Genomic DNA, 26,064 nt, shown 5'->3' with positions numbered 1-26,064 from the left:
ATGGCTTATAATGCAGCAAAAGTAAACATCTTGCAGCTCTCAAAAGATAGAATGTTCTAGAGCAGAGATGCTCAAACTAGGGTCTCGAGGTCAAAGTTGGCCCATGGTAACCTTTGATTTGGCCAGCCATCCTATCTGACAAGAGAGTAAGAAGGATGGGGATGTTTTAGAGATTATCATTTTAATGTGACCTTTTGTTTGTTTGTTTTATTGTTAAAAGCTAACTGAAATTAAATGTTTCAATTAAATATTGTAAATTGACTAGATTTAGTTTAAATGTACATACTGTCACCTGATGGAGAGAAGACAATGCAGAGACTAAGGCAAAGGCAGATTCTTGCCAGATGCAGTGGCAAATTATGCTTCAGAAATCATTATAATATGATGAACATCTGCTCAGAAAACATTAATTCATTTATTTTCTTAGTCTGTTTTTCAGAGGTTGCCACAGCGTAATGAATTGCCAACTATTCCAGCATATGCTTTCCCCAGCGGATGCACTTCCGGTGACAACCTAGTATTGAGAAACACCCTTTTACACTCATTTACACACACACTCATACACTACAGACAATTTAGTTTATCAATTCACATATAGCGCATGTCTTTGGATTGTGGGTGAAACCGGAGCACCCAGAGGAAACCCACACAAACATGGGAATAACATGCAAACTCCAGACTCAAACCAGCAATATTCTTGCTGTGAGGCTACAGTGCTAACCACTGAGCCACTGTTCTGCTTGCTCAAAAAATTCAATTCAATCAAAATTATTTTGTATACTAAAAATTGTGGAAACTGATGTGGTACCATTCAAAAATACCACTGAAAATGTATTATAATGAATGTTATTTATTCATCAAGGACATATTAAAGTATTTAAAAATGAGAGTAAAAACATTTGTAATGTAAAAAATCTTAAAAAAGAACTACATCACAGTTTCCACAAAACTATGAAGCAAGGTAAAACATTTTTATCAATAGTAATTGACCAAAATAAAAAAGCAATTATCTAAGTGTGTTAGAGTAATGATTCTGAAAATTCAGCTTTGAATCACATGAATAAATAAAACTTTAAACCACATTTGATAAGAAAACTGGCATTTAAAACTTAAATAATACTCTATTTCACAATGTTACAGTTTGACTGTATTTTTTATCAAATAAAAGCAGCCTTGGTGAGCAGAACCTTCTTTTTAAACCATTCAAAGACTTCTTTTTAACCATTTAAAATTGTACCGTTCCCAAACTTTTGACCAGTGTAAGTAAGTGTGTGTGTGTGTGTGTGTGTCTATGTTGCATTATTAATGTTAGAATATGGGTTGTGCTCAAACTTGAAACCAAGACAGGGTGCACTAAACCTGCAGTGTTCTTGCTGAACAGTGTGTGCATATGTGAGAGTGTGAGTTTGCTATCATGTTCTCCTGGGATAATTCAATGCTGTCAGCTGCGCTCCTCCAAAAGCAGCTCTGGGACGAGCACCCAGTGTCAGCATGAATCTGGCTCACCGTCACACAGCTCATGTGCTTCTTCACTTGCTAGGTTTAAAACTACATTTGTCTGACTGACCAAACCTCACCGTTTACCCTCCTGTCCATCTGTGCTCAGAACCCTGAACTAACTTATTCTCTGAGGATGTTGAGTCCAACACACTTTATAAAAGATTATAATTTATAGTTTCATTTATTCATGTTAGTTAACGCATTTAATGACATTAACTAGAAATAAACAATGCTAGTACAGGATTTTAGTTTAACATTTACTAATGCATTATTAAAAGTTATGCTTGTTAACATTAGTTAAAAAGAACTAATGGTGAACGACTTTACTTTTATGTTACTTCATGACTTACATTTCATCTTAGTAAATACATCAATTAATTAAACCTTAATGTAAAGTGTTTGTGTTGATTTTAATGTGTATATAATTTTAGCAACATTTTTCAGTTTTCAAAATTCAGTTTTAGTTTTAGATATTTTAATACAATAAAATAAACTTATTTAAATTGATTTAATACATTGTTAAACTAAATAATTTTAATATTGTTTTTGTAAAGGATGTAATAATTTAATATAATATAATATAATATAACACAATATAATATAATATAATTTATTTATTTTATAGATTAAAATATTCAAAATTTGTTTCAATAATAATTATTTTAGTATATCAAGTTTAACTAAATGAAAATGAGCAATGTTATTGGGCAATTTTTGGAAATAAAAAGTTATTTTACTAATTATTGAATAGTTATTTTAGTTTATTCTTTAACTGAAATATAAAATACATATATTTTTATGAATATTGTTGTTTTTTTCAATTTTTATTATTTCATGTATGAAATAAAATAAGTTAATTTAGTAAATATTTAAAATATAAATATTCAAAATTTATTTTCATAAGAACTATTTTACTTCATCAAGTTTAACTAAATGAAAATGAGCAAAGGTATTGGGCAGTTTTTGTAATTAAAATATATATATTTTAATTAATAGTATAGTTATTTTAGTATATTGTTTATTTCATGCATCAAATATGTATCTTTCTTTTTAAGTTATAAATATTTTAAAGTTATAAATAGCTGAAATACAGATTTGTTTATGTCAAATTTGTTAACTTACTACATTTAAACTAAATGTAAAAAGAAACGTTGCACATTTTTGCACTTGAAAAAAATACAATTATTAATTAAGAATACAATTATTTCTACAGTACTACAAAACAATATTGACATTTTGCTGACAGTCAGCAATAACCCCAGTGTGGACCAGTTCCATATCTGCCACTTGTTAATATGATATCCAGACCAACATTCCAAGACATTTTCCCACTGATGATGCTGAATCACATGACTTACTGCGTGCACATAATCCCTCAGTGCAGTTCTTGCTCTCCATCATGCTGCCGCTGCAGTGTCGTCCTCCATTACGTGGCGGTGGAGCCTGACATTCACGACTGCGCCAATGTGTGCACTCCGTCCCACACGCAGACCACTTGGCCCACTCGGTCCAGCCTCCATCCACTAGGAAAACACATCAGTGATTACACAGTGGCTCAGGTCAAAGGTTACAGGGGTGAATTTGTGTTGAGCGTTTACCTGGACAGAGGGTGGTACAGGTGACTCTCTGGAAGGGCGGTCCATCACAGAAGGCTCCTCCATTGAGTGGTGCTGGATTGGTGCAGCTGCGTGTCCGTCTCTGCCAGCCCCGCCCACACTGAGCATTACATTCTGACCACTCTGTCCAGGATGACCAGCCTCCACTTACTAATAACAGAGAGCCAGAGACAAATACTATTAATACAGCTTATCAAGAATGTGTACAGTGCTCAGTATAATTGAGTACACCCCATTTTGAAAATGAATATTTTTATCCATTTCTCAGTGAATTTAGGCAATCGATGAGATCTGACGAGAAGGGAGAATGTTTGAAATAGTGTTTGGAAAATGAGAAAAATAAAAAACAAATACAAGCAAGCATGCAAAAGTAACCCCTTTGTGTCATATTTGAAGGATTTTTACTAATACCAGACAGCCAGAGACACATATTATTAATACAGGATCAGATATTAATCAGATATGTTTACATTGGCATGCAGTTTAATTAGAATAGAATGGAGCATGTTTGAAACAGTCAATGAAAAATGAAAGAATAAAAATTTAACACAAGTCTGAATACAAAAGTAAACACGTTGTGCATTAATTGAGGGATATCATACTGTTGGTCATTATAAGAATACTGTATAAACCTCTGACAGGAAGATTTATGTATTTTATTACAATTATTACCACTATTTATGCACTAAACACCATGTAACATAGCAAACTATTAAATAAACATTTTAAATAATGAATGAACAATGAATAAATTTGTGTTCATATAATCTATTCTGTAAATAAAATGGATTTTGTTGTTTTGTTGTCATTTTTGAAAAAGTGTTTTTTATGCTCACCTCAAACTGCATTTATTGCTAAGACTTTATTTTAATGGTCCCTATTGCATATTTTGTTGACTAAAAGCTGCATTGCAACTACTTATTATTTGAGTATTAGTAGACTGTCTGCTTAATATCTGTTGTTACTGCTCCTTTAACAGACATTTAACTGACTATAAGAAACTTTGCAAGCACATGTCAACCTACACTAAACCTAACCCCAACCTAACAGTCTACTTATAAACTACTGAGAATTAGTTGGCATGTAAATGCAATGTAACTTAAATTCAACAAAATGCATTAAAGGGACCTACAAAATAAAGTGAAACTCATTTGTTTGTTAAAAAATACAGTAAATACAAGACTTTTAAAAGATATTTTTAAGGCAAAGTAAAGAAAAATTAAATAAACAATTCAATAATATATTCTAAAATTTTGTGCACTCAAAAATCACAACTTTGCTAATTTACTTTTAAATTAGTCTTAAATACAAAAAAATAAAATAAAATAAAATATTCAAATATTTTCTAAGAGTCAGTAGATAACGTTTTATAAGTCATTTGCAAGATACTAGTATTCAGCTTAAAGTGCAATTTAAAGTCTTAATTTATTTATAGGAAATACTCACTAAATATATAATAATATTAAAGAAAATTCTGATAAAAATCTCCTTGATATGTTAAAAATCACTTGGAAATATCTGAAAAAGAACTACAATTTAACATCAGTTTCAATTTCAACTCTGTGAGTGTATATTTATATAAGCACAAGTAGGCAAATAGTCATATATTAATACAACAACCATTACAGACTGTCGAATACCAGAGCTGACCAATAAGTAGCGAGTATTTCAGATAGCCATGTTATAAATATTCATAAACTCGAGTGGTGATTGTAGTTCTCCTGTTTTCCGAATTAGCCCTTGACTTGTGCACTCAGTGACTCAGACTGATGCAGGGACTGCAATTGGTCAAGTGGTTACCGTAGACGATGAGAGTGGCAGTGCTGCTGCGTCTCTTAGCGACCACATTACGTGCCACACAGGTGTAGTTGGCAGTGTCAGAGAGTCGAGCCTGTTTGATGATCAGGTCGTGCTCGATGGTAATTAGAAAGTTAGAATCCAGCGCCGGGTCAATGAGCTCTTCGTTCTTTAGCCAGTCCACCTGTGACATTACAAAAAATCAATGCATAAAGTTACAAGAACAACGATGTGCATCTGGACCAAAACTGCACTTTAAATTATTTTAATAGAACATTAAAAAGCACCAGACGTGCTCTAAAAGATGTTTTCCACCATATGGTAAATAAAATAAAATAAAATAATTTATGGCAATATTTATTTCAAATATAAATAAATGTGAGGAACAATTAAATATCTTTACACATTTTAAATATATTTAAATTTGATGTAATTTTAACCTTTGCATCCTAAAATATAATTGAAAATTTAATCCAGGGTCAAAAAAAACATTTGCACAATTACATGATATGGATGGAGATGTATCCTTTGGGGAGAATGTATCCTTTTTACACTCACTGGCCACATTATTAGGTACACTTGTCCAACTGCTCGTTAATGCAAATTTCTAATCAGCCAATCACATGGCAGCAACTCAATGCATTTAGGCATGTAGACATGGGCTGCGTCCGATACTGCATACTTCCATAGAATATAGTACGCTAAAATTAGTATGCGAGCAGAGTAGTATGTCCGAATTCATAGAATTCAAAAATCAGTATGCGAGTACCCGGATGACTTATTATTTCCGGTGAGATTCTGAAGTGCGCATCCCATGCATGCTGCGCTATCCCATGATGCCTGGTGAGTGAATTCATGAATGGGAGTGAAGCGACGCAACTGACACATTTTTCTAACAAACGAGTAGTACGTTTAAATTCAAATGCAGTACCAACTGAGTAGTAGGCGGTTATAGACACATCCAGCGTCAAGACGATCTGCTGCAGTTCAAACCGAGCATCAGAATGGGGAAGAAAGGTGATTTAAGTGACTTTGAACGTGGCATGGTTGTTGGTGCTAGATGAGCTGGTCTTGTATTTTCACACACAGCCATCTCTAAGGTTTACAGAGAATTGCCCAAAAAAGAGAAAATATCCAATGAGCCGCAGTTCTGTGTGGGGATTTTTTCTTGCCACACTTTGGGTCCATTAGTACCAATTGAGCATTGTGTCAACGTCACAGCCTACCTGAGTATTGTTGCTCACCATGTCCATCACTTTATGACCACAGTGTACCAAACCTTTGATGGCTATTTCCAGCAGGATAACATGCCATGTCATAAAGCACAAATCATGTCAGACTGTTTTCTTGAACTTGACAATGAGGTTGCAGTACTCAAACAGCCTCCACAGTCACAAGAGCTCAATCCAATAGAGAACCTTTGAGATGTGGTGGAACAGAAGATCATGGATATGCAGCCTGCAGCAACTGGGTGATGCTATCGTGTCAATATGGAGCAATATCTCTGAGGAATATTTCTAGTTCCTTGTTGAATCTATGCCAGAAAGGATTAAGGCAGTTCTGAAGGCAAACGTGGGTCCAACACGCTACCAGGAAGGTGTATCCAATAAAGTGGACCAGTGAGTATATAAAATGATTTACCCTCCTGTGCAATGTGCAATATTTATTATTTATAAAATATTTCCCAAATTATGTTTAACAGAGCAAGGAATAGTGATTCTCATAATATTTTTTTTCTATTTTTGTTATATATTGTATATTTAAGTTCAATATTATTATCTCCAATAAGCAATATTTTTTTTTAGATTATCTATAGTATAAATCACTGTGGTTCAATGACCTAATGCCTAATTACCCTAACTGTCTAATAAACCTAATTAACTTAGTTAAGCCTTTAAATGTCACTTTAAGCTCATTACTAGTGTCTTGAACAATATCTAGTAAAATATTATATTCAGTCATCATGTCAAAGAAATTAGTTATTGTAAATCAGTTATTAAATCCCCATTAAACAGAATTTGAGGAAAATATACAGGGGAGCTAATAATTCAAGTGTGCTAATAATTCTAATAAAACTATATATAATTGCTAAATATACAGACGGGCAGATTTAGTGATTTGAGGGTCCTAAGCAATTATGCACCTTTTCTATTTTAATTTATTTTTAATTGATTTATTTAGCTGTTTTTCTTATATCACTCCATCACTCCTTTTCTACATTTTGTCTTAATGCAAAATAATAATAACACATGTAAAGCATCTTGTAAAACTGTTGAAATGATTTGCTTTCTTAAAATGAATTCACAACTAAAATTTTATATAAAATATTTAATTTTTAAAACTGAATCTTTACCTAATTTGACTGCTGGAATACTCCATGATTGAGGGGGTGGGCACATTTGCGCAGATGTAATAAACATTAAACTTTTTTTTTTACACTCATCATATGATATATGATAGAAAATTATGTTACATATAATTTAAAGGTATAATTTAAACATCTAGGTATTTATTTGGGGGCACTCAGATTTCCTGGGGCCCTAAGCAGCCGCTAATCTAGCTTATTGGTTAAATCCACCTCTATATCATAGACTGTAAAATATGCAAAAAGCATAGGAAGACAATACAGCACCTCAGCAGGCGGGCTGCCCTCTGGTGGACGACACTGCAGTAATACTTCCTGCTCCAGACGCACCTCCCTGCCAAGCGGCTCCTGCTCAAAGTTCTTTCTCAAGTCTGAAAAAAACAAACAGATCATATTTTTTGAAATCCAAAACAACCAAAAAGGGTTTCCATTTTTTAATTATATGGAAATATGTATTCATGTGTTCTGGATTAAAATAGCACAAGTAAAAATAGGGAGTGTTTTAAATTCAAAATACTAGGGTTCTCTTCAGGTGCTGTCATCTCCAGGCAGAGTTTGATGCCTAAAAGGCACGTCACACCGACAGATCACATAAGCTGCTGAACACAAACTCACAGGCGATGCGGACGTAAGCCCGACGGCTCTTTGTGGTGCCTGCCGAGCTCCAGGCAACACACTGGCACCAATAATCCTCCAGCCCAAACAACTCCTCTACCTGCGTCCGGGAGACAGAGATATCTACTTCTCTCACTACCAGACCTGAGACAGAGAACAAAAGAGGAAAGTATGAATATATCAGTCTCAGCTTTCAAATTTGTGTCACTATACATCCTGACAGAGGAAGGGAAATTGCAACACTGTTTTGTTTAAAAATAATACACTTGTGTTTATATTGATGCATTTTGGAGATTTAATAATAATACATTTAAAACAAAATTATACTGTAAAACCCAACAGTCAACTTTATCAAATGAAATAAGTGTAGGTAACTCATATTTTACTAAAAGTTAATTCTACTCATTTGAAAAGAGTTTTGAACTCAGAGAAATTAAATACCTCATTACTTCAACTTAAATGGATTAAGTTCACAGTACTCATATAGATCCATTTTTTTTTACTCAAATGGTTTGCAGCAATCAGTTTCCTTAAACGGTTTGAGTTGCCTTAACTTATTGGGTTTTCAGTACTCAGTTGGTTTAAGTTCTCTTCATTGATTGGGTTTTACTGTGCTCAAATTGCTTTATTTACTCAAATGGATTAAGTTCACAGTACTCATTAGGATTAGTTTTTGAACTTAAATGTTTTTTTTGCAAGCAATTTCCTCAAACGGTTTGAGTGACCTTAACTTTTTGGGTTTTACAATGTATAAATTACAATAAATGAGTAAATAAAAGTACATCATTTAATTCATTCAATAATTTTCCTTCAGCTCACTCCCTTATTTATCAGCGGTCGCCACTGCGGAATAAACCGCCAACTATTCCAGCATATGTTTTACACAGTGAATGCCATTCCAGCTGCAACTTATCACTGGGAAACATCCATACACACTAATTCACACACATACACTATGGACAATTTAGCTTACCCAACTCACCTACACCACATGTCCTTGGACTGTGGGGGAAACCGGAGCACCCGGAGGAATATAGACAACCACTTCTAAAGAAATGGCTTTGAGCACTGGTTGTATTTTTCTATTTATTTTGTCTTAAGAGTTTTTAAATTATTCATTAGAGGTCATGAAATAAACCAGCAAGCTATGATTTGTTTAATGCATGAGTTTCAGGTCCCCTTTATATGAAGTGGTTTTAACTTATATGTACTTACAATGTAATTAGTAATTCGTTACAATGCACATATTGTGTAAATACATGATTTTACTTATGCCCGATAAAATACCTGCATGTAGTTACATCTGTATTAAATTTCTGTAAGTACATTTATATTTACACTGTTAACTATTCCTCACCAAACACAAAACTCACTTTAGGCCTTTATAAGGTTATAAGCTGTTCATATCCTTTGTCGGTGTGTTGTATTGTTCAAAATCAGTCCCCCTATGGAGAACATACAGTAATATGAACTTTTTCTTCCAGAACAACTGTTCTTTCAGATATTTATTCTGTGTGGCCAAAGTTCTAGATTCTGTCAGTAAAGAGCCTTTCAAACCAAAGAGAAACCAAAACCTAAATCTAAACCCAAACACATTCAGGACAAACTGGAACCTCTAACCAGAGTATACGCAGGAATCAGAGAGTGAAATTCAATACCTTTTAAGACCTATTTTAAGACTCTTACCATACATTTTAAAACATTATAACCACTTTTCAACCGGAAACATTGGCGAGATGTTAACCTACTAAATATCAATGTAAGAAACTAATCCAGAACTAAAACATTATTGATATACTAAATAAAAATCTATTAAATCTAGCTAATTTAGCAGATTGCCACTAATAAAGCTGCGTAAATAATGGTTTTGCCTTGGTTACTGCAGTAAACAAAGCAGCGTGATGTCAAATCTAGTAGAATTTCATTAATTTCATAAACTACACAGCATCCTGATATTCGCAGATGTAATTTAGGCAAACTTTAGCATACAACCCAACATTGCATAATCAAAAATGATGAAAAATGTAATACCTTGCAAATTATGATTAAGGACTTCTTAATACTTTTTAAGGGCCTTTAATTTCTCTACACTGATTTATCAACTTATACTTTTTAAAACCCCACGGACACCCTGCTAACTCTTTATTAAGGTCCATAGATTTACAACTGTATCAAGAGGTGCCAGCAAAAATGTGTATCCATAAAGCAGAAATTACCTGTGATATGGTCCAGACTTTCCTTGGTCACATGGTCATTCTGGTTCACCCATTCTCCATTGCATTTAAAGTATATCTGTGTGGCAGGGGCGGCCTTGCAGGACAGTTTGACGGGTCTGTTTTTTACTATGAATGCATCCTCGGGCTCACTCTGGAATTCTGGCAGCGGTTCGGCAGGAGCTGATGGAAACGAGTCCGGGAGAACTTCACTGTAATCGCTGCCATCTACAAAACCAAGAGAGAGAAAGGTAAGAATACGTTTGTATGGTTTACGTGTATTTACAAGTGTGCATCTCTCTTTGCAAATGAGTTTGGCCTTAGGGGTAATGGCGAGACAGCTGGTGTGTGTTGAGAAAAGCTCGATCCCTGACATTTCAAGTGTACTCTAGTAATACAGCATTTGCTCGTCTGCGGCTTGGTAAAGCATCCCTGGGGAGCTAAGATGAAGGTGGGGGAGCTTGACCTTCCATTGAAACGCCCAGTGATCACACATTATCCCCTGACATTTTCCCAGTGACAGATCCCTCCCAGCAGCACAGAACAGAGCTCATCCAGGGGCCTGCGTGTTTCACGGCTCCGCACCCGGGCCCTGTCACCTCCAACACGACAATGCTGTTAACCTTTCAAGCATTAAAAGCTGCACAGGCTATCGACTAGTGAGTGAAAATGAGGTCTGTAGACACCGGTGCCGCAGGACAAAATGGAAAAGTTGTTGATTTGCACTTTGGGTGATTTGTAGCACACACTTTTCGAGCTGCCAGATTTTTTTTAGGTTTGTCAGCTGTGAAATGTTTTACTCCCCCAACCAACCTTAATTATAGTAGGGGTGATAATGTGTTTTAACTTAAAAGTGTGGGTACATATGGTAAATGTCTTTGAGTTGTTCTCCCCCATTTCAATAAAAGTTGAATGCACTGCATTTTGTTTGATTTTCTATTCTTCTCTGGTCAGCAGTATCAAATAATAATCCTGCCAGAGATGCATTCTCATTGATAAGTGCAGTCACAAATAATAACAATGGCAATTACTACCAAAAAAAAGAGGCTGATAGAGATGACACCTTCTTTTGTCTGCGACAGAGAGGAGAGTTTGTCCATTAAACTGCAAAGTCTCTCTGTGTCTGAAGGCACTGCCTGAGTTTAATTATCAAGTATGTTCAACTGTCTGCAGTTGGCACTCTAATGATGTGACTAAATGATGTCAGTGAAATATTTCAGTAGGCAGCTCTTCACTTGCTGTAGTGGAGGATCATTATTCGTTAAGATGTTTGAGAAATTATAGTAGTTTGACTCTCATTTCTAAAATAGATACACAGCTATGGAAATATTAAGGAGACTACTTGAAAATTATCAGTTTCTATGAATTTATTAGCTATCTGTTTGACGAAAATTTGAATATTTGTTTTGTTCTGCAAAAGAATGATTCTTAAATATGATTAAAATAAAACATTTGAAACAGAAATATTTCTTTTTAGAGCATTTTTCAGAAAAATGGTCTTAAAGCTCAATTGTGTTGTCAAAAAAGTACTAGTTTTTGCTATTGTGTCAAATGCTCTAAATGACACCATGTGTATGTTCGTTCGTTCGTTCATTCATTCATTTTCCTTCACATATTTCTCTACAGCCAGCAGCTAGCTCTGCAACTCTCACATGGTTGCCCACTAAAGCTATGCAAGACTGTGCCTGCTAAGTACCTGGATGGGGAACCACAAAGAAAAACTCGGTTGCTGCCGGAAGTGGTGTTAGTGAGACCAGCAGGAGGCGGTTAACCTGTGGTCTGTGTGGGTCCCAATGCCCCAGTATAGTGAAGGGGACGTCTGTCGGATGAAATGTTAAACCGAGGTCCTGGACTCTCTGTGGCCCTTAAAAAATCCCAGGATGTCATTTGTAAAAGAGTAGGGGTTTAACGCTGGCATCCTGGTCAAATTTGCCCACTGGCCTCTAAACCATCCCCATATGATAATGGGCTTCATCACTCTCCTTTCCATCAGCTGGTGCGTGGTGTGCTGTCTGGCACAATATGGCTGCCATCATGTCATCCAGGTGGATGCTGCACACTCGTGGTGGATGAGGAGATTAAATTATTATTAAAAATTATTATAATAATGTATTATTTTATAAAGCGCTATGTAAGAAATTAATATTATTAAGTTTTCTCTTTTTCAGAGGTTGCCAAAGTGGAATAAACCACCAATTATTCCATCATATGTTTTATGCCCTTCAAGCCACAACCCAGTACTGGAAAACACCAGGTGGAGCTGGAAAGGGTCTTAAAACAAATTTAGGATCCTAAAAAGTACTTTTTGTGTTAGTATTTTGAACGATGACAGTTAGTTCATACACAAATACATAATTACTTGAAAAATTAATAATTATTATTATTGAACAAAAAAACTGATTCAAACTCAGAAATAGCCTTCTAATAAACATCAGATTATATATTGGGTGTGGGTTAAGCACCCCATAAAACTCAACTTGCTAAACCAGAATTACAATAATAATCAATGGTGAAAAGTGATGCATAGAAAGAGTGAAGGGCAGAATTGGAGAGAGCATGAGCGACTGGGTGGGGAAGCGCATCATAAGTGCTCTAAATGCTGACCCGCAGGTCAAGCGTCTTCATGCACCTCTGTGTTTGATGGAACCGGCGTGTGTGAGAGGTGTAGGTCTGGACTTGTCCGCAGACTGCAGGGGTGAAAGAATCAAGCTGAAAATTGGATTTGGGAGAGTGTTTTCACATACAAAGAGAGAGGAAGACTATACAGGTCAGGTCGAAATAGAAAGGGCACAACAAAGAGAGTAAGAGAGATGGAGAGAAAGAGAGCAAACAACCTGGTCTCGACAAATACTGCGCTACTACAGGCATTTCCAAATCATTACACCTTCAGTGCTGACATTTTCACAGTTAATATAGCCTAAAAATGTTTCAATAAGACGCAAGAGTCTTGTGATTTCACTTGACAAGAGTGGGTGGAGTCCTGTGTAGTGCTATTGTATGTGTTACACAAAACAAAATCGAATTTATCCACAGGCACATCAGATTAGCTGGTGACTTCAAGGCCACTAGAAGGTTCTAGCTGAAAGTGTCAGCCCAACTTTGTGTCATTATGTGACATGTGACATCCTTTCCTCAAGCTCACAGCAAGAGACACGCACATACAGACACGTATCTATCCATCCATCCATTTATCCATCCCTCCATCCATCCATCCATCCATCTCTCCCTCTATATATGTTTCAAAGTCTATCCATATATCTACAGGATACTGGCAAGTATCTTACAGTACCAAAATAGAAACTAGGTCAATAGAACAGCATGTTTTGTTTTGTTTATATCTATTATTCGAACCCCGCCCATGTCTTATTTCTCCAACTCTACCATTATGTATGTCTATTTGTAAATATTAATCTTTCTATATCTTTTTAAAACTTTTTCTTACAAGCTTATTGTACATAAAAAAAACAACTTCATTGCATTTTGTTAGTCGTGGTATTTTGTAACTAACCCATTTACATTGTGATTCCTTGTGTGTGCTTCCTTTCAAAAATAAATGTTACTTCCCTGCCCTTTGATTAAACACATTTGGAATCGTAACAATAGTATATGCTCACAGGCCACTTTATTAGATCCACCTTTCCAACTGCTTGTTAATGCAAATTTCTAATCAGCCAATCACATGGCAGCAATTCAATGCATTTAGGCAAGTAGACATGGTCAAGACGACCTGCTACAGTTCAAACCGAGCATCAGAATGGGAAAGAAAAGTGATTTAAGTGACTTTCGAACGTGGCATGGTTGTTGGTGCCAGACAGGCTGGTCTGAGTATTTCAGAAACTGCTGGTCTACCGGGATTTTCACGCACAACCATCTCTAGCGTTTACATAAAATGATCTGAAAAAGAAGAAAAATATCCAGGGAGCAGCAATTCTATGGCCGCAAATGCCTTGATGCCAGAGGTCAAGAGGCTCAAGCTGATAAAAAGGCAACAGTAACTCAAATAACCACTCATTACAACTGAGGTATGCAGAAGAGCACCTCTAATAGCACAACAGGTCGAACCTTGAGGCAGATAGGCTACAGCAGCAGAAGACCACACCAGGTGCCACTCCTGTCAGATAACAACAGGAAACTGAAGCTACAATTCACACAGGCTTACCAAAATTGGACAAAAGAAGATTAGAAAAACATTGCCTGGTCTGATGAGTCTTGAATTCTGCTGCAAAATTTGAATGGTAGGGTCAGAATTTGGAGTCAACAGCATGAAAGCATAGATTTATCCTATCTTGTATCAACGGTTCAGGCTGCTGCTGGTGGTGTAATGGTGTGGGGGATATGCCATGTCATCAAGCATGAACCATCTCAGACTGGTTTCTTGAACATGACAATGAGTTAACTGTACTGAAATGGCCTCCACAGTCACCAGATCACAAACCAATAGAGCACCTTTGGGATGTGGTGGAGTGGGAGATTGACATCATGGATAGACAGCCAATAAATCTGCAGCAACTGCTTGATGCTATCTTGTCAATATGTACCAAAATCTCTGAGGAATATTTCCAGTAACTTGTTGAATCTATGCCACCAAGAATTGAGGCAGTTCTGAAGGAATAACTCAGTACTAGTACCTTATTAAAGAGGCCGATGAGTGTATAAACACAATATTAAAATTATTATAAGATAAAAAAAGATTAAGATTAACTGTCTCAAAAATCTATATCTATCTGTCTGTTGTAAACTGTTTATTTGTATTTTTTAAGCAAATCCATTCAATCTCTGCAATGATGCTGTTCTTATACGATTGTGTCACTATTATAGACAGCACATATGTCACAAATATAATAAAGCATTAAAAAATAATAATAGTCATTTGTTAACGCATCGATTCAATCGTTTCAGCACTTTCACAAACACGGCTCTCCCTTTCAGGACATAAGCGTCTATTGTGCCAATGACTAACTCTGCATCTCTATTTTCGCTCTCTTGGCTTTTCTCTTCTCCTCTCTTTGTGCCGTTCTCTCCTCAGACAGCTGTCAGCTTGTCTTTTTCAGACTTTGACTTCTCTGTCGATAAGCAATTGTGTTTCTCTTTTTCCACACTACCTCCATATGGCATCGATTGCTACAGAAAATCACCAGTCAAAAAAACGTAGCCTGTCATTCCCTGTCACACACAGAGAGAAAAAATGTAAGAGATTTTGTTGAAATAAGGACAGAAGCTGAGAGAGAATGTGTACTAGTGTTCCTCACGTGCGTGTGTTTATGTGTTTGTGAAGGCAGGATCTTTTGGGTGACAAAGCGTGTGTGAACGTCAGTGTGAAAGAGACAGAATCAGTGAAACGGAGATACAGACTGAACATATGGAATGGAGATGACGTGTTTACATGCACACAGTATGATTAAAGAAATCTAGCAAGTAACCCATCCCTCCATCCATCTATCTATCTATCTATCTATCTATCTATCTATCTATCTATCTATCTATCTATCTATCTATCTATCTATCTATCTATCTATCTATCTATCTATCTATCTATCTATCTATCTATCTATCTATCTATCTATCTATCTATCTATCTATCCATCCATCCATCCATCCATCCATCCATCCATTCATCCATCCATCCATCCATCCATCCATCTATCAAGAATCAACTAAGCTTTATTAAGTTTTATTATTATCCATCTATCTATCCATCCATCCATTCATTCACTATCAATCTATCTATTTACCTATGAACCCATAAGCCCACCCATCCATTTCTTCATCCAACAATCCATTCATCCACCCAACCATCCATCAATCTTAACAACCATTCACTATCAATTCATCTATCTATGAACCCATAAACCTACCCATCCATTTCTCCATCCATTCATCCACCCAGCCAATTTTATTACATCATCAATATATGTAACATTTATTTCTTTATAACCTAAGCATTGATCTATCTATCCATTTATGCATCAAAACATTCTTCCTTCCTTCCATCCATCCACAATTTTTCTATCCACCCATTCATCCATTAATCTGTGCCTCCATCCAAGAATCTATTCATCCATTCAACTAGATTCATTTCATCATCAGCCATCCATCCATCCATCCATCCATCCATCCATCCATCCATCCATCCATCCATCCATCATATCTTTCTCTTTCACCTATGCATTGATCTATCAATCCATCCATGCATCAATCTAATATTCCTTCCATTCACTAATGCATTCATCCACTATACTTTTCCATTCATCCATCAATCCGTCCAACCTTCCATCCAACCCTCCATCCATCAATCTATCCATTCATCCATCCATCCATCCATCCATGCAACCAATCACTATCAATTTATCTATCTATGAACCCATCTATCAATTTCTCCATTAAGAATCCATTCATCCACACAACCAGTTTCATTTAATCATTTATTCGTTCATCCATCCATCCATCCATCCATCCATCCATCCATCCAACATGTTTATCATCTAAGCTTTGATCCATCCATCCATCCATATAATTTTCCTTCCATCATCAATATATCCACTACTATTTTATCCATCCATTCATCTATTAATCTATCCAACCTTCCATCCAACCCTCCATTCGTCTATCCATCCATTCATCCATTCATTCAATCAATAACTATCAATCTATAAACCTATAAACCCACACATCCATTTCTCCATCTAGGAATCATTCACTCAACCAGTTTTATTTCATCATCCCTCCATCCAAAATATATTTTTCTATCACCTAAGCATTGATCCATCCATCCATGCATCAATCCAATCTTCCTTCCACCATCCATTCATCCACTACTATTTTATCCACCAATTCATCCATTAATCCCCCCTCCCCCAACCATCTATCCATCCATCTCTACATATTTCCTCTGTCAATCCATATCTAACTATTAATCTAACCATCAACCCATCTACGGTCAATCCAACTTTAATTCAATCTATCCACCCATCCAATCCATCATTCTTCTATCCGTCCATCCATCTATTATTCCTCTATAAACCTATCTATCTATTCATCCATACATGCATCAACCCATCTACAGTACAGTACCATCCGCCTTTCCATCAATCCAACCACCCAAGATAAAACAAAGCTTTGTTGCCTTGATAAAAATAAGGTTCAGTAAATAAAGACAGAATATCAAGGGGAAATTAAACAAAAAAAAACTTTAAAAAATTATACTATGAATAAATATAATTATTTTATTATTAATATTATTTTTGAATGAGCACGGGTTGAAAAACGCTGTTGCCCCTCCATTGCATAGAACACAAACTTTACAAAGAATGCTCTCGCACAGTTTGAAGAGCCGACACAAATACCCATCAGGCCTTTTGGCAGGCCACAATTTAGCTGGAATGGTCCTGGCACTCCTAAAAAGAGGGAAGCTCTTAAGAGGCCCCCGACTGCAGGTCTTTTATCACGGTAATGATAGACAAGACACAGCCGGGACCAAAGCCTCCCAGATCTCGTTCTTTGGGAAGGGTGTAAACATCCACACATATGTGCAAACAACCACACATACCCATGAACACAAAAACAAGACAACTTCCAAAGCAAAGGCAGATGCACTTTGGGGTATGTGTGAAGCCAAATCTGGAGTTAAGATTGCAATTGAGGAGAAATAGAAATGCTCAAAGGGACAATAAATGCACAAACAAACAAACAATGATGGGGACTAAAGTCAAAAAATGTTTCTGGACCCATCTTGGCTCTCACGCACACAAAAGAACAATGGCAAGTCACAAATTACACACAAAAGATTGGTGACGCTCACTCAGAAAGCCACAGAGGGTGTCAGACAGTGTAATTTTGCTAGCTCCAGAAAGTCTGCAGTCACTGAAGCCACACTTTGTCATTAGTGTACAAGGGCTGTCATTACCATCCGCATAATATATATATTGACTAAAGCTTTAACATCAACTTTGCAGCTCTCTTAATGATGCTTTTGAAACCTAGAGAATCTGGACTTCATCAATGCTGAGAATCAACATTTCTCAACTGTCAGACCACAAGTGGTGAAAATGGGTGGTAAAATCCTGCCCACAGAGACCGTAAGTACTGGCATGTCTCAAATCCTCTGACCGAAAGTGTTCTTGAATACACACCTATTAGCATTTTTTTATGACATGGCTCTGACAGATCTTTTTTTAAAGAAATGGTTTACACAAAAACCATTTACTCACGCTTATGTTGTCCAAATACTTATGACAGCCCATTTCTGTCAAAAAATAAAAATAAAATAAAGGGTTTTAAAGGTTTTTTTCTACATAAGTAGTTATAGTTTCTAACTTGAAGCTCTGCTTTTTCTCACATTCTGTTTTTTTCTTTACATTTTATTGCATTTCTGAGAAAAAGTTTGAACTATTATTATTAGGTTTAGAATTAGAAATAACATACCACAAATTTGCAGTCCAGAGGAAAAAAAATCAAGATTTAGACTCGGAATGTAGTAATTTTAATTGTTTTTATTTTTAATTTTTAAATCCTATCCAGAAAATTATTAATTTATTATCAGAGTCAGAAGACATGAACTCACAAATAAATATAATTTTAACTTAAAATTGATAAACAACATAATAATTGTGAGTTTGTAACCAAACTGAATATTGACTTGATTGCTTTAAAAAAAGGTTTGGACTTATGAGGTTCCACAATGAAAGAAAGCAATACAAGTTTGGAAGGCGTGTGTCAATTATCACTTCAAGATATACTGTTGAAACCAGTGCTATTCTACTCGACACAAAACCGGTAGAACTGCAAAAACACATTTTAAGAATCCACAAATAATTACAACTTTACAGTGATTTGCATAGCAAACATCTAATGTTGCTGACTCACCTTGGATACCTACAATTCCCTAATTGGTGTTTGATATATCTTTATTTACTCAAACCTGTTATTCATCTTAACTTGCAAGCAACAGTATCCTGTTCTTGTGATTGTGTCTGATTGGATGAGGCAGAAAACTGTTGATTTACCAACACCCTTTTTCACACATCAGTTCAATTATATATGAATGCATCATGCTGCCATGTTGCTTGGCAACTATAATCAGCCTATGGGTAACTTAACAACAATATTTCCTAGCAGAAGAAATCTGTTTGTGAATTATTATCAAAAGTGTTTCTGATTATTGTAATAAACACACACATATATATATATATATATATATATATATATATATATATATATTTTTTTTTTTTTTTTGTGAAACACTGTAATATCGCATTTTAAAATAGTGGACTTCTTTTAATATATTTAGCTAATCTGCATTTTCAATATTTTCATCATGACTTCAGTCGTCATGCATGCCATTTCAGAAGGAATTCTAATATACACTCACTGGCCACTTTATTAGGTACACAACTTTATTAGGAAATTATAGTTATAATAATTATATTATTATGTTATATTATAATTAGGTTCAACTGCTCTTTAATGCAAATTTCTAATCAGCCAATCACATGGCAGTAACTCAATGCATTTAGGCATGTAGACATGGTCAAGACAATCTGCTGCAGCTTGTGCAAGAAGGTAATTTAAGTGACTTTAAACATGGCATGGTTGTTGGTTCCAGACGAGCTGGTCTGAGTATTTCAGAAACTGCTGATCTACTGGAATTTTCATGCACAACCAACTCTAGCTTTCACAGAGAAATCACCACTTGTTACAATAGAGGTATGCGGAAGAGCATCTCTGAAAGCACAACACATCCAACCTTGAGGCGGATGGGCTACAGCAGCAGAGGACCACACCGGGTGCCACTCCTGTCAGGTAAGAACAGAAAACTGAGGCTACAATTCGCACAGGCTGACCAAAATTGAACAATAGAAGATTAAACTATGTTGCCTGGTTTGATGACTCTTGATTTCTGCTATGACATTCGGATGGTGGTGTAAGAATTTGGCATCGACAACATGAAAGCATGGATCATCCTGCCTTGTATCAATGATTCAGGCTGCTGGTGGTGGTGCAATGATGTGGGGGATATTTTCTTGCCACACTTTGGACCCATTAATGACAACTGAGCATCTTGTCAACGTTACAGCCTACCTGAGCATTGTTGCTGACCATGTCCATCCCTTTATGACCACAGTGTACCCGTCTTCTGATGGCTACTTCCAGCAGGATGATGCACCATGTCATTAAGTGTGAATAATATTAGACTGGTTTCTTGAGCATGATAATGAATCACTGAACTCAAATGGCCTTCACAGTCATAGTTAGAATAGTATAACAAATTGCACTCAATACTGTTAGTGCCATAGCGTGTTTACAGATTTATTTAAAATGATAAAATCACCAAAATGCTATACATAAGTTTTTTTGTTACAACAGTACATAATTGCTGAAAGAAGTTCTCCTTCTGTCTCTAGAGAGCAGAACATTATCATTTATCAGTAATAGACTGGTTATATGCTGCTTATGATGAGGGAAGTGACACACAGCTGAGCTGACAGGAATATTCTCTCAGCATCTCTGCTAACTACAGCAGTCATAGCAGAAATGATCTTATAATGGCTGCATCATCACTAACACACAACAACCTCCTTCAAACACACACGCAAACATGCAGGGTACGAGATTCATAACCTCAAAGCACCAGATCAGCTTTAGTAAGTCTGTATGACAGAGTAATCAATCCGGAATCATCTTTCAGGACAAGAAATGGTCTGACGTTATGTACATTTTAACACAGTGGATAATTTACCACCAGAAATTCAATCTAGATTATTTTAGTTTACAAATTCCCTAATGGTTAACACTTTTAAATGCTTTTAAAAAAATATATATACTTATTTTTTCAGCAAAAAAGCCTTAAATTGATCAAACATGACAGTAACGTGTCTTACGATTGTTTTAGTTCAATTAAATGTATTGATTGTATTGATTAAACATTTCTGAAATATCAAAAATGACACACAAATATTAAGCAGTACAACTGTCTAATTAAGCAGTACAACAGTCTAAAAAAAGATTTTAAAAAACATTGTGATTAATATTTTCATTTACTAAGTGGCTCTTGATCATTATCATAGACAGATATATGGTACTGAAAACGGCAATAATCATTACTTTTAATTAATTAATTAAATGTAATTGATACATTTTTGACATGGCATGAAAAAATTACAATTAAAATTATTTTAATGTAAAGCAGTTATTTTAAATTCTACTACTATCTTACAATATCATTTTACTGTCAATTTTAATATATAAATTATATCTTCATGATATAAAAAAATCTTAAAGAACTCAAACTTTTTGGCAGTATTGTTAATAAACTATAATATTTTATTTATGTCATTACTATTATCATTTAATCATATTATCATGGACCTTATTTGTTCCGCCATGCACTTTATTCGCTGTGTGTGGCCTGATCTGCTGTGAGTTTCTATATCATTTTGACAGCCGCTACAAAAGGTGTGTATGTATCTATGTGTGTTCAAACCATCATCATAATCATCATCATCAGGTTCTCCACAGGAACACTGTAGTAATGGCACACAGGTTGGACTAAAGAAAGACAATGATAGATGGACAATAAAACATCCCCTGGTGCTGCTATGGGACAATTATGAGTGATTGATATTCTGAGTGAATTTACTCAAATAACATCTGAGATGGAGCAAGGACAAAAACATGGGCCAGACAAATCTCTTCTGCACATTTTTCACCCATTCTCTGTTAGTTTGCTCACTATTCTACCAAACTAATTATGCTTTCAACAAATAAATAAATTGAAAAACAAATATTATGCAAAAGATATTCGTTCAGATTCAAAACAAGAACACAAGGATTCGACAGATTTTCTATCAAAATTCAGTACAGAAAGTCATTTGCTTGTTCACACTGCAAAAACGTTTTGATTTAGAGTTTTTTGTCTAGAGTGCATATGTCTAACATTCTTACAATGAGAAACATTTTGCAGACAAGTAAAAAAATATTTAGTTTTTAAGAAACGATGAATCAATTTTAAGTGAGTTCACAGGCCCGTAGCCAGCCTGGTGAAAGGGGTGTTTATTTTTTTCTCAAACAAGTGGACCTTTTTGCAGTTATTCGCCTCATTTTCTATTTAATTATGAGATTTAAATACAAAATTTAGGAGACAGTCATGCTCTTTTTATTAGCTAAAGAGTAAAATAATTACTAAATATTTAGAATAAAGAAATATGACAAATATTTATTTTTTAAATACAAATTTATTACATTTTTCCCAGTGATGGGTTGCAGCTGGAAGGGCATAGTCTGCGATGTGAGCTACACAATCTCTTGTAAAAAAAAAAAAAAAAGTTATTTTGAAAACTAATGATAACAACAATAGCCAAATTAGTATTCAAATTGATAATATATGGGCCGCTTTTGGAGCTTCACATATTTTACTGGTCATTTTTTGTTTCAAAAATAAGGTCCAAGATTAAAAAAAAAGTTACCTTGTCAAATGTTTTCTCTATCTAAAAACAATACATTAGCAGAAGATGACTTCTCCTATGTCAGATGTTTTCTTGCACAGCTGGACGATGGATTCTTGAAATAGTTTGCATTGGCCAAAACTGATTAGCTGAAGGCACACCAGGATTCTGCTTGGTCTGAAAGCCTTTTTCGATGGGCTATTTTTACCCTTTATAATAGCATAGCAGTCAAAATAGGACAAAGAAAAACATTATCAGACATACTGTGAAAATTTTCTTGCTCTCTTAAACATCATTTGGGATTTCATAAAGAAAAAATATTTAAAAAAGAAAAAAAATCAAAGGTGGCTAATAAATCTGACTTCAACGTTACATAGGTAGAATGTCAAGCAAAGTGTTTCTGCAGACTGATTTTATCATGCATGAATTAAAAAAAATAAAATCAATGCAGCATTAACATTAGAGGCTGGCTATATTCGCACACTGTAAAAGTGATTTTTTTTGCATAATAGTTCCCCTTTTAGATATTTGGACTAGAAATGATACAAAAACACTGAGCAAGAAAAGCTTTTTTGCAGCTCTGGGGAGGCGGAATCAAGGATAAAGTGAAACCAGAGAAGAGGAACAGAAGTGTCATGGAAGAACATGAAACAAATCAAGGAAAAGGTGTGAAGAGGACAGGAGGAGAAGGACAATATTGAGCGAGAACGGATAAAAACCCACTGGAGACGGGAAGAGAGAGTGACACACAGCCAGTTAGAGAGTGCGTTTATATAAACACCGGGCACGTAAGGTTTATACAGACAGGTTTCGCTGGTCCATTAACACATCTAAAGTAAAGAAAGTGGTAACATCCCAGATATACAAGGTCATGCTGAGTTCACTGAACAGCACGCACACACACATACACACAAACTGTACATCTTTTACTCACTAAATCACAGTGCGCATACAGCGTAAAGAAGGAGGCGAAACGTGTTTAGAAAAAATAACTGAGTGATGGTGAAGGACAAGAGCTACAAAACATGAAAGAACAAAAGCAATCAGTAAACACAAAGGACGCATTTCACTCCGGATGGGTTTCCCAGAATGCCCTTCATTTTATCAAGTCTCTGTTTCCGCTCAAATCAGAATCAGCGTGGCTTGTTATCGCTTGGCTTTCTCTTACGTGCCAACATGTAAACACTGGCATGTACAAACACACATGCGTCTCCTCAGATGAGGTGCGAGATGAAGGTCTAAGAATAATGGCTCGGGGAATCATCATGGCAGCAGAAATGTCACGCCTTTGATTGAATCTAGCATGTTAACAAGCTCTAGTGTGACAGGGCTATTTTTGTCCTGCGTGTATGAGGGTATGTGTGCGGATCCAGTCTCCAGGGTGGCTGGCAGATTGGCATAGGTGAGGGTTCGTGGGAAACTGATATTTGAACTGACAAGAACGCTGCTCTCGTCCATTCAGCACATTTTAAGAGCCGCCGGACAAATACGCACATGTACAAACATGTAGACAGATGTCCAAAGCCTGTGGGAAAGGGATGACACGATGTAAACAGACACAAAGAACTTATCAACAGACACATTTTTGATTATTTGAATAAGAGTAGCGCTTGGCTCCGCCCCCTCGTGGGGGCTTAATAATTAATCATGAGAGTATTCATGGACGCCAGATGAGGTGTGTGCTAGCTCATAACATCAACAGTTGGTGGTCGTTTACAAAAATCCAGCAAATTACTTACACAAAGATGGACTCTAATAAAATACTGCTACTGCTCAGCTAATAAAATATAAATAAATAAATTGAAAAAAAAAAAAATAATAAATAAATATATATATATATATATATATATATATATATATATATATATATATATATATATATATATATATCGAAAAGTAATCGAAATTGACATTCAGAACTAATAATTGGTCCAATTTTTCCAGGTCAACTTTTTTAAATTATTCACGTACCGCGTGTACACTACTTACATTAGTCACGTGACTCTGCTCTGTTTGTTACTATTTTGTTACTTTGCACTACATTGATGATTTACGAAGCTAATCAAGATGCATTGAGACGGCGTACTTTCATTACATACTGCATTACATTGAAATGATTTGTTAATGTTAAATGTCTGTAATAATCGACAAAAGTGAATTTACGTAGATAGAATTCCTGCAAACGCAAGCTTTTTCTTTAAAAAATAAGTTAACACATGTAAGAAATAATGTAACAATAACACTCTGTGTAACAGATTTGTAAAAAAAAAATTAAACAGCTTTCTCAGAATTATTTAACTATATGAAAAATCCGTTTTGACATCTAATTGTGCCCTATTTTAAATCATTCATTATGGACAAATAGGTAAAAATGTGTGGTTTGAAAGAAAGTTGCAAAGTATAAAGATTTATCTATTATTATTTTTGCCTTGCCATTAAATGATAATCATTTTAAGCATAGAAATAAATAAATAATAATAAATACCTTGTAAATAAATTGACAAACAAATAAACAAATAGGGCGAAGTAGTGGCGCAGTAGGTAGTGCTGTTGCCTCACAGCAAGAAGGTCGCTGGTTTGAGCCTCGGCTGAGTTGGCGTTTCTGTGTGGAGTTTGCATGTTCACCCTGCATTCGCGTGGGTTTCCTCCGGGTTGCTCCGGTTTCCCCCACAGTCCAAAGACATGCGGTACAGGTGAATTAGGTAGGCTAAATTGTCCATAGTGTACGAGTGTGTGTGTAAATGGGTGTGTGGATGTTTCCCAGAAATGGGTTGCGGCTGGAAGGGCAAAAGTGTGTGTGAGTGTAAATGGGTGTGTGGATGTTTCCCAGAAATGGGTTGCGGCTGGAAGGTCCATCCGCTGCGTAAAAACTAGCTGGATAAGTTGGCGGTTCATTCCGCTGAGGCGACCCCGGATTAATAAACGGTCTAAGCCGACAAGAAAATGAATGAATGGAATAAACAAATAAAAAAATAAATGAATGAATAAAAAAATAAATAATTTCATACAGTTTATTAAGAGAACATAACAAAATAAGTTGTCTATTCAACTCCTATGTGTCCTCTGAGCAATATTTGTCGAGTTTTGAGTGAACTATCCCTTTAAATCTTGTGTTTGTGGGTGTCTACAGTGTTTCTGGGTATTGGACACATTGCATGGGAATGGTGTGAAGATGGAGAGGCCATCAGTGCTCTTCTTCCTGAGCTGCTGACTCTGTATTGGGGCGCAGCTAGAGGGCGCCACCCCCCACTGAGCCCATTTATCAGCCCCCATCAATAACTGCCCCATTGCACAGCGCAAACCTCTCTCCCCCAACACCACCTACTGCATGAGAACAGACAGAGACCCCTAAATCATCAATCAACCCCAGACAAACATCAGGGGGAGAAAGAAAGAATGAGGGAGATCATGTGAGTGCTTTTTAGTCACTGAAACAAACAGGTCTTAACGTCAAAGTCAAGAGCGGGCACCTCACGTATGTGTGTGTGTGTGTGTGTGTGTGTGTGTGTGTCTGAATG

General features: G+C 35.8%; 1 protein-coding gene across 2 annotated transcripts in view; it reads right to left on the bottom strand.

Annotated features, from left to right (window-relative positions):
* The window catches only part of unc5b (unc-5 netrin receptor B), a 98,096-nt gene that overhangs the window by 22,279 nt on the left and 49,753 nt on the right, over positions 1 to 26,064 (bottom strand). For both annotated transcript variants that reach the window (XM_009307312.5, NM_001111149.1), the window contains 6 exon segments: positions 10,110 to 10,334; positions 7,894 to 8,037; positions 7,546 to 7,649; positions 4,917 to 5,097; positions 3,099 to 3,266; positions 2,859 to 3,023 (listed from right to left, as the gene is read on the bottom strand). In XM_009307312.5, coding sequence (XP_009305587.1) covers positions 2,859 to 3,023; positions 3,099 to 3,266; positions 4,917 to 5,097; positions 7,546 to 7,649; positions 7,894 to 8,037; positions 10,110 to 10,334 — 987 coding nt within the window.

The sequence above is a fragment of the Danio rerio genome, chromosome 13 (genome assembly GCF_049306965.1).
Source record: "Danio rerio strain Tuebingen ecotype United States chromosome 13, GRCz12tu, whole genome shotgun sequence".
NCBI classification, from domain to species: Eukaryota; Metazoa; Chordata; class Actinopteri; order Cypriniformes; family Danionidae; genus Danio; species Danio rerio.
Note: the sequence above shows the minus strand (reverse complement) of the source record. Positions and strands in the feature narration are given on the sequence as shown.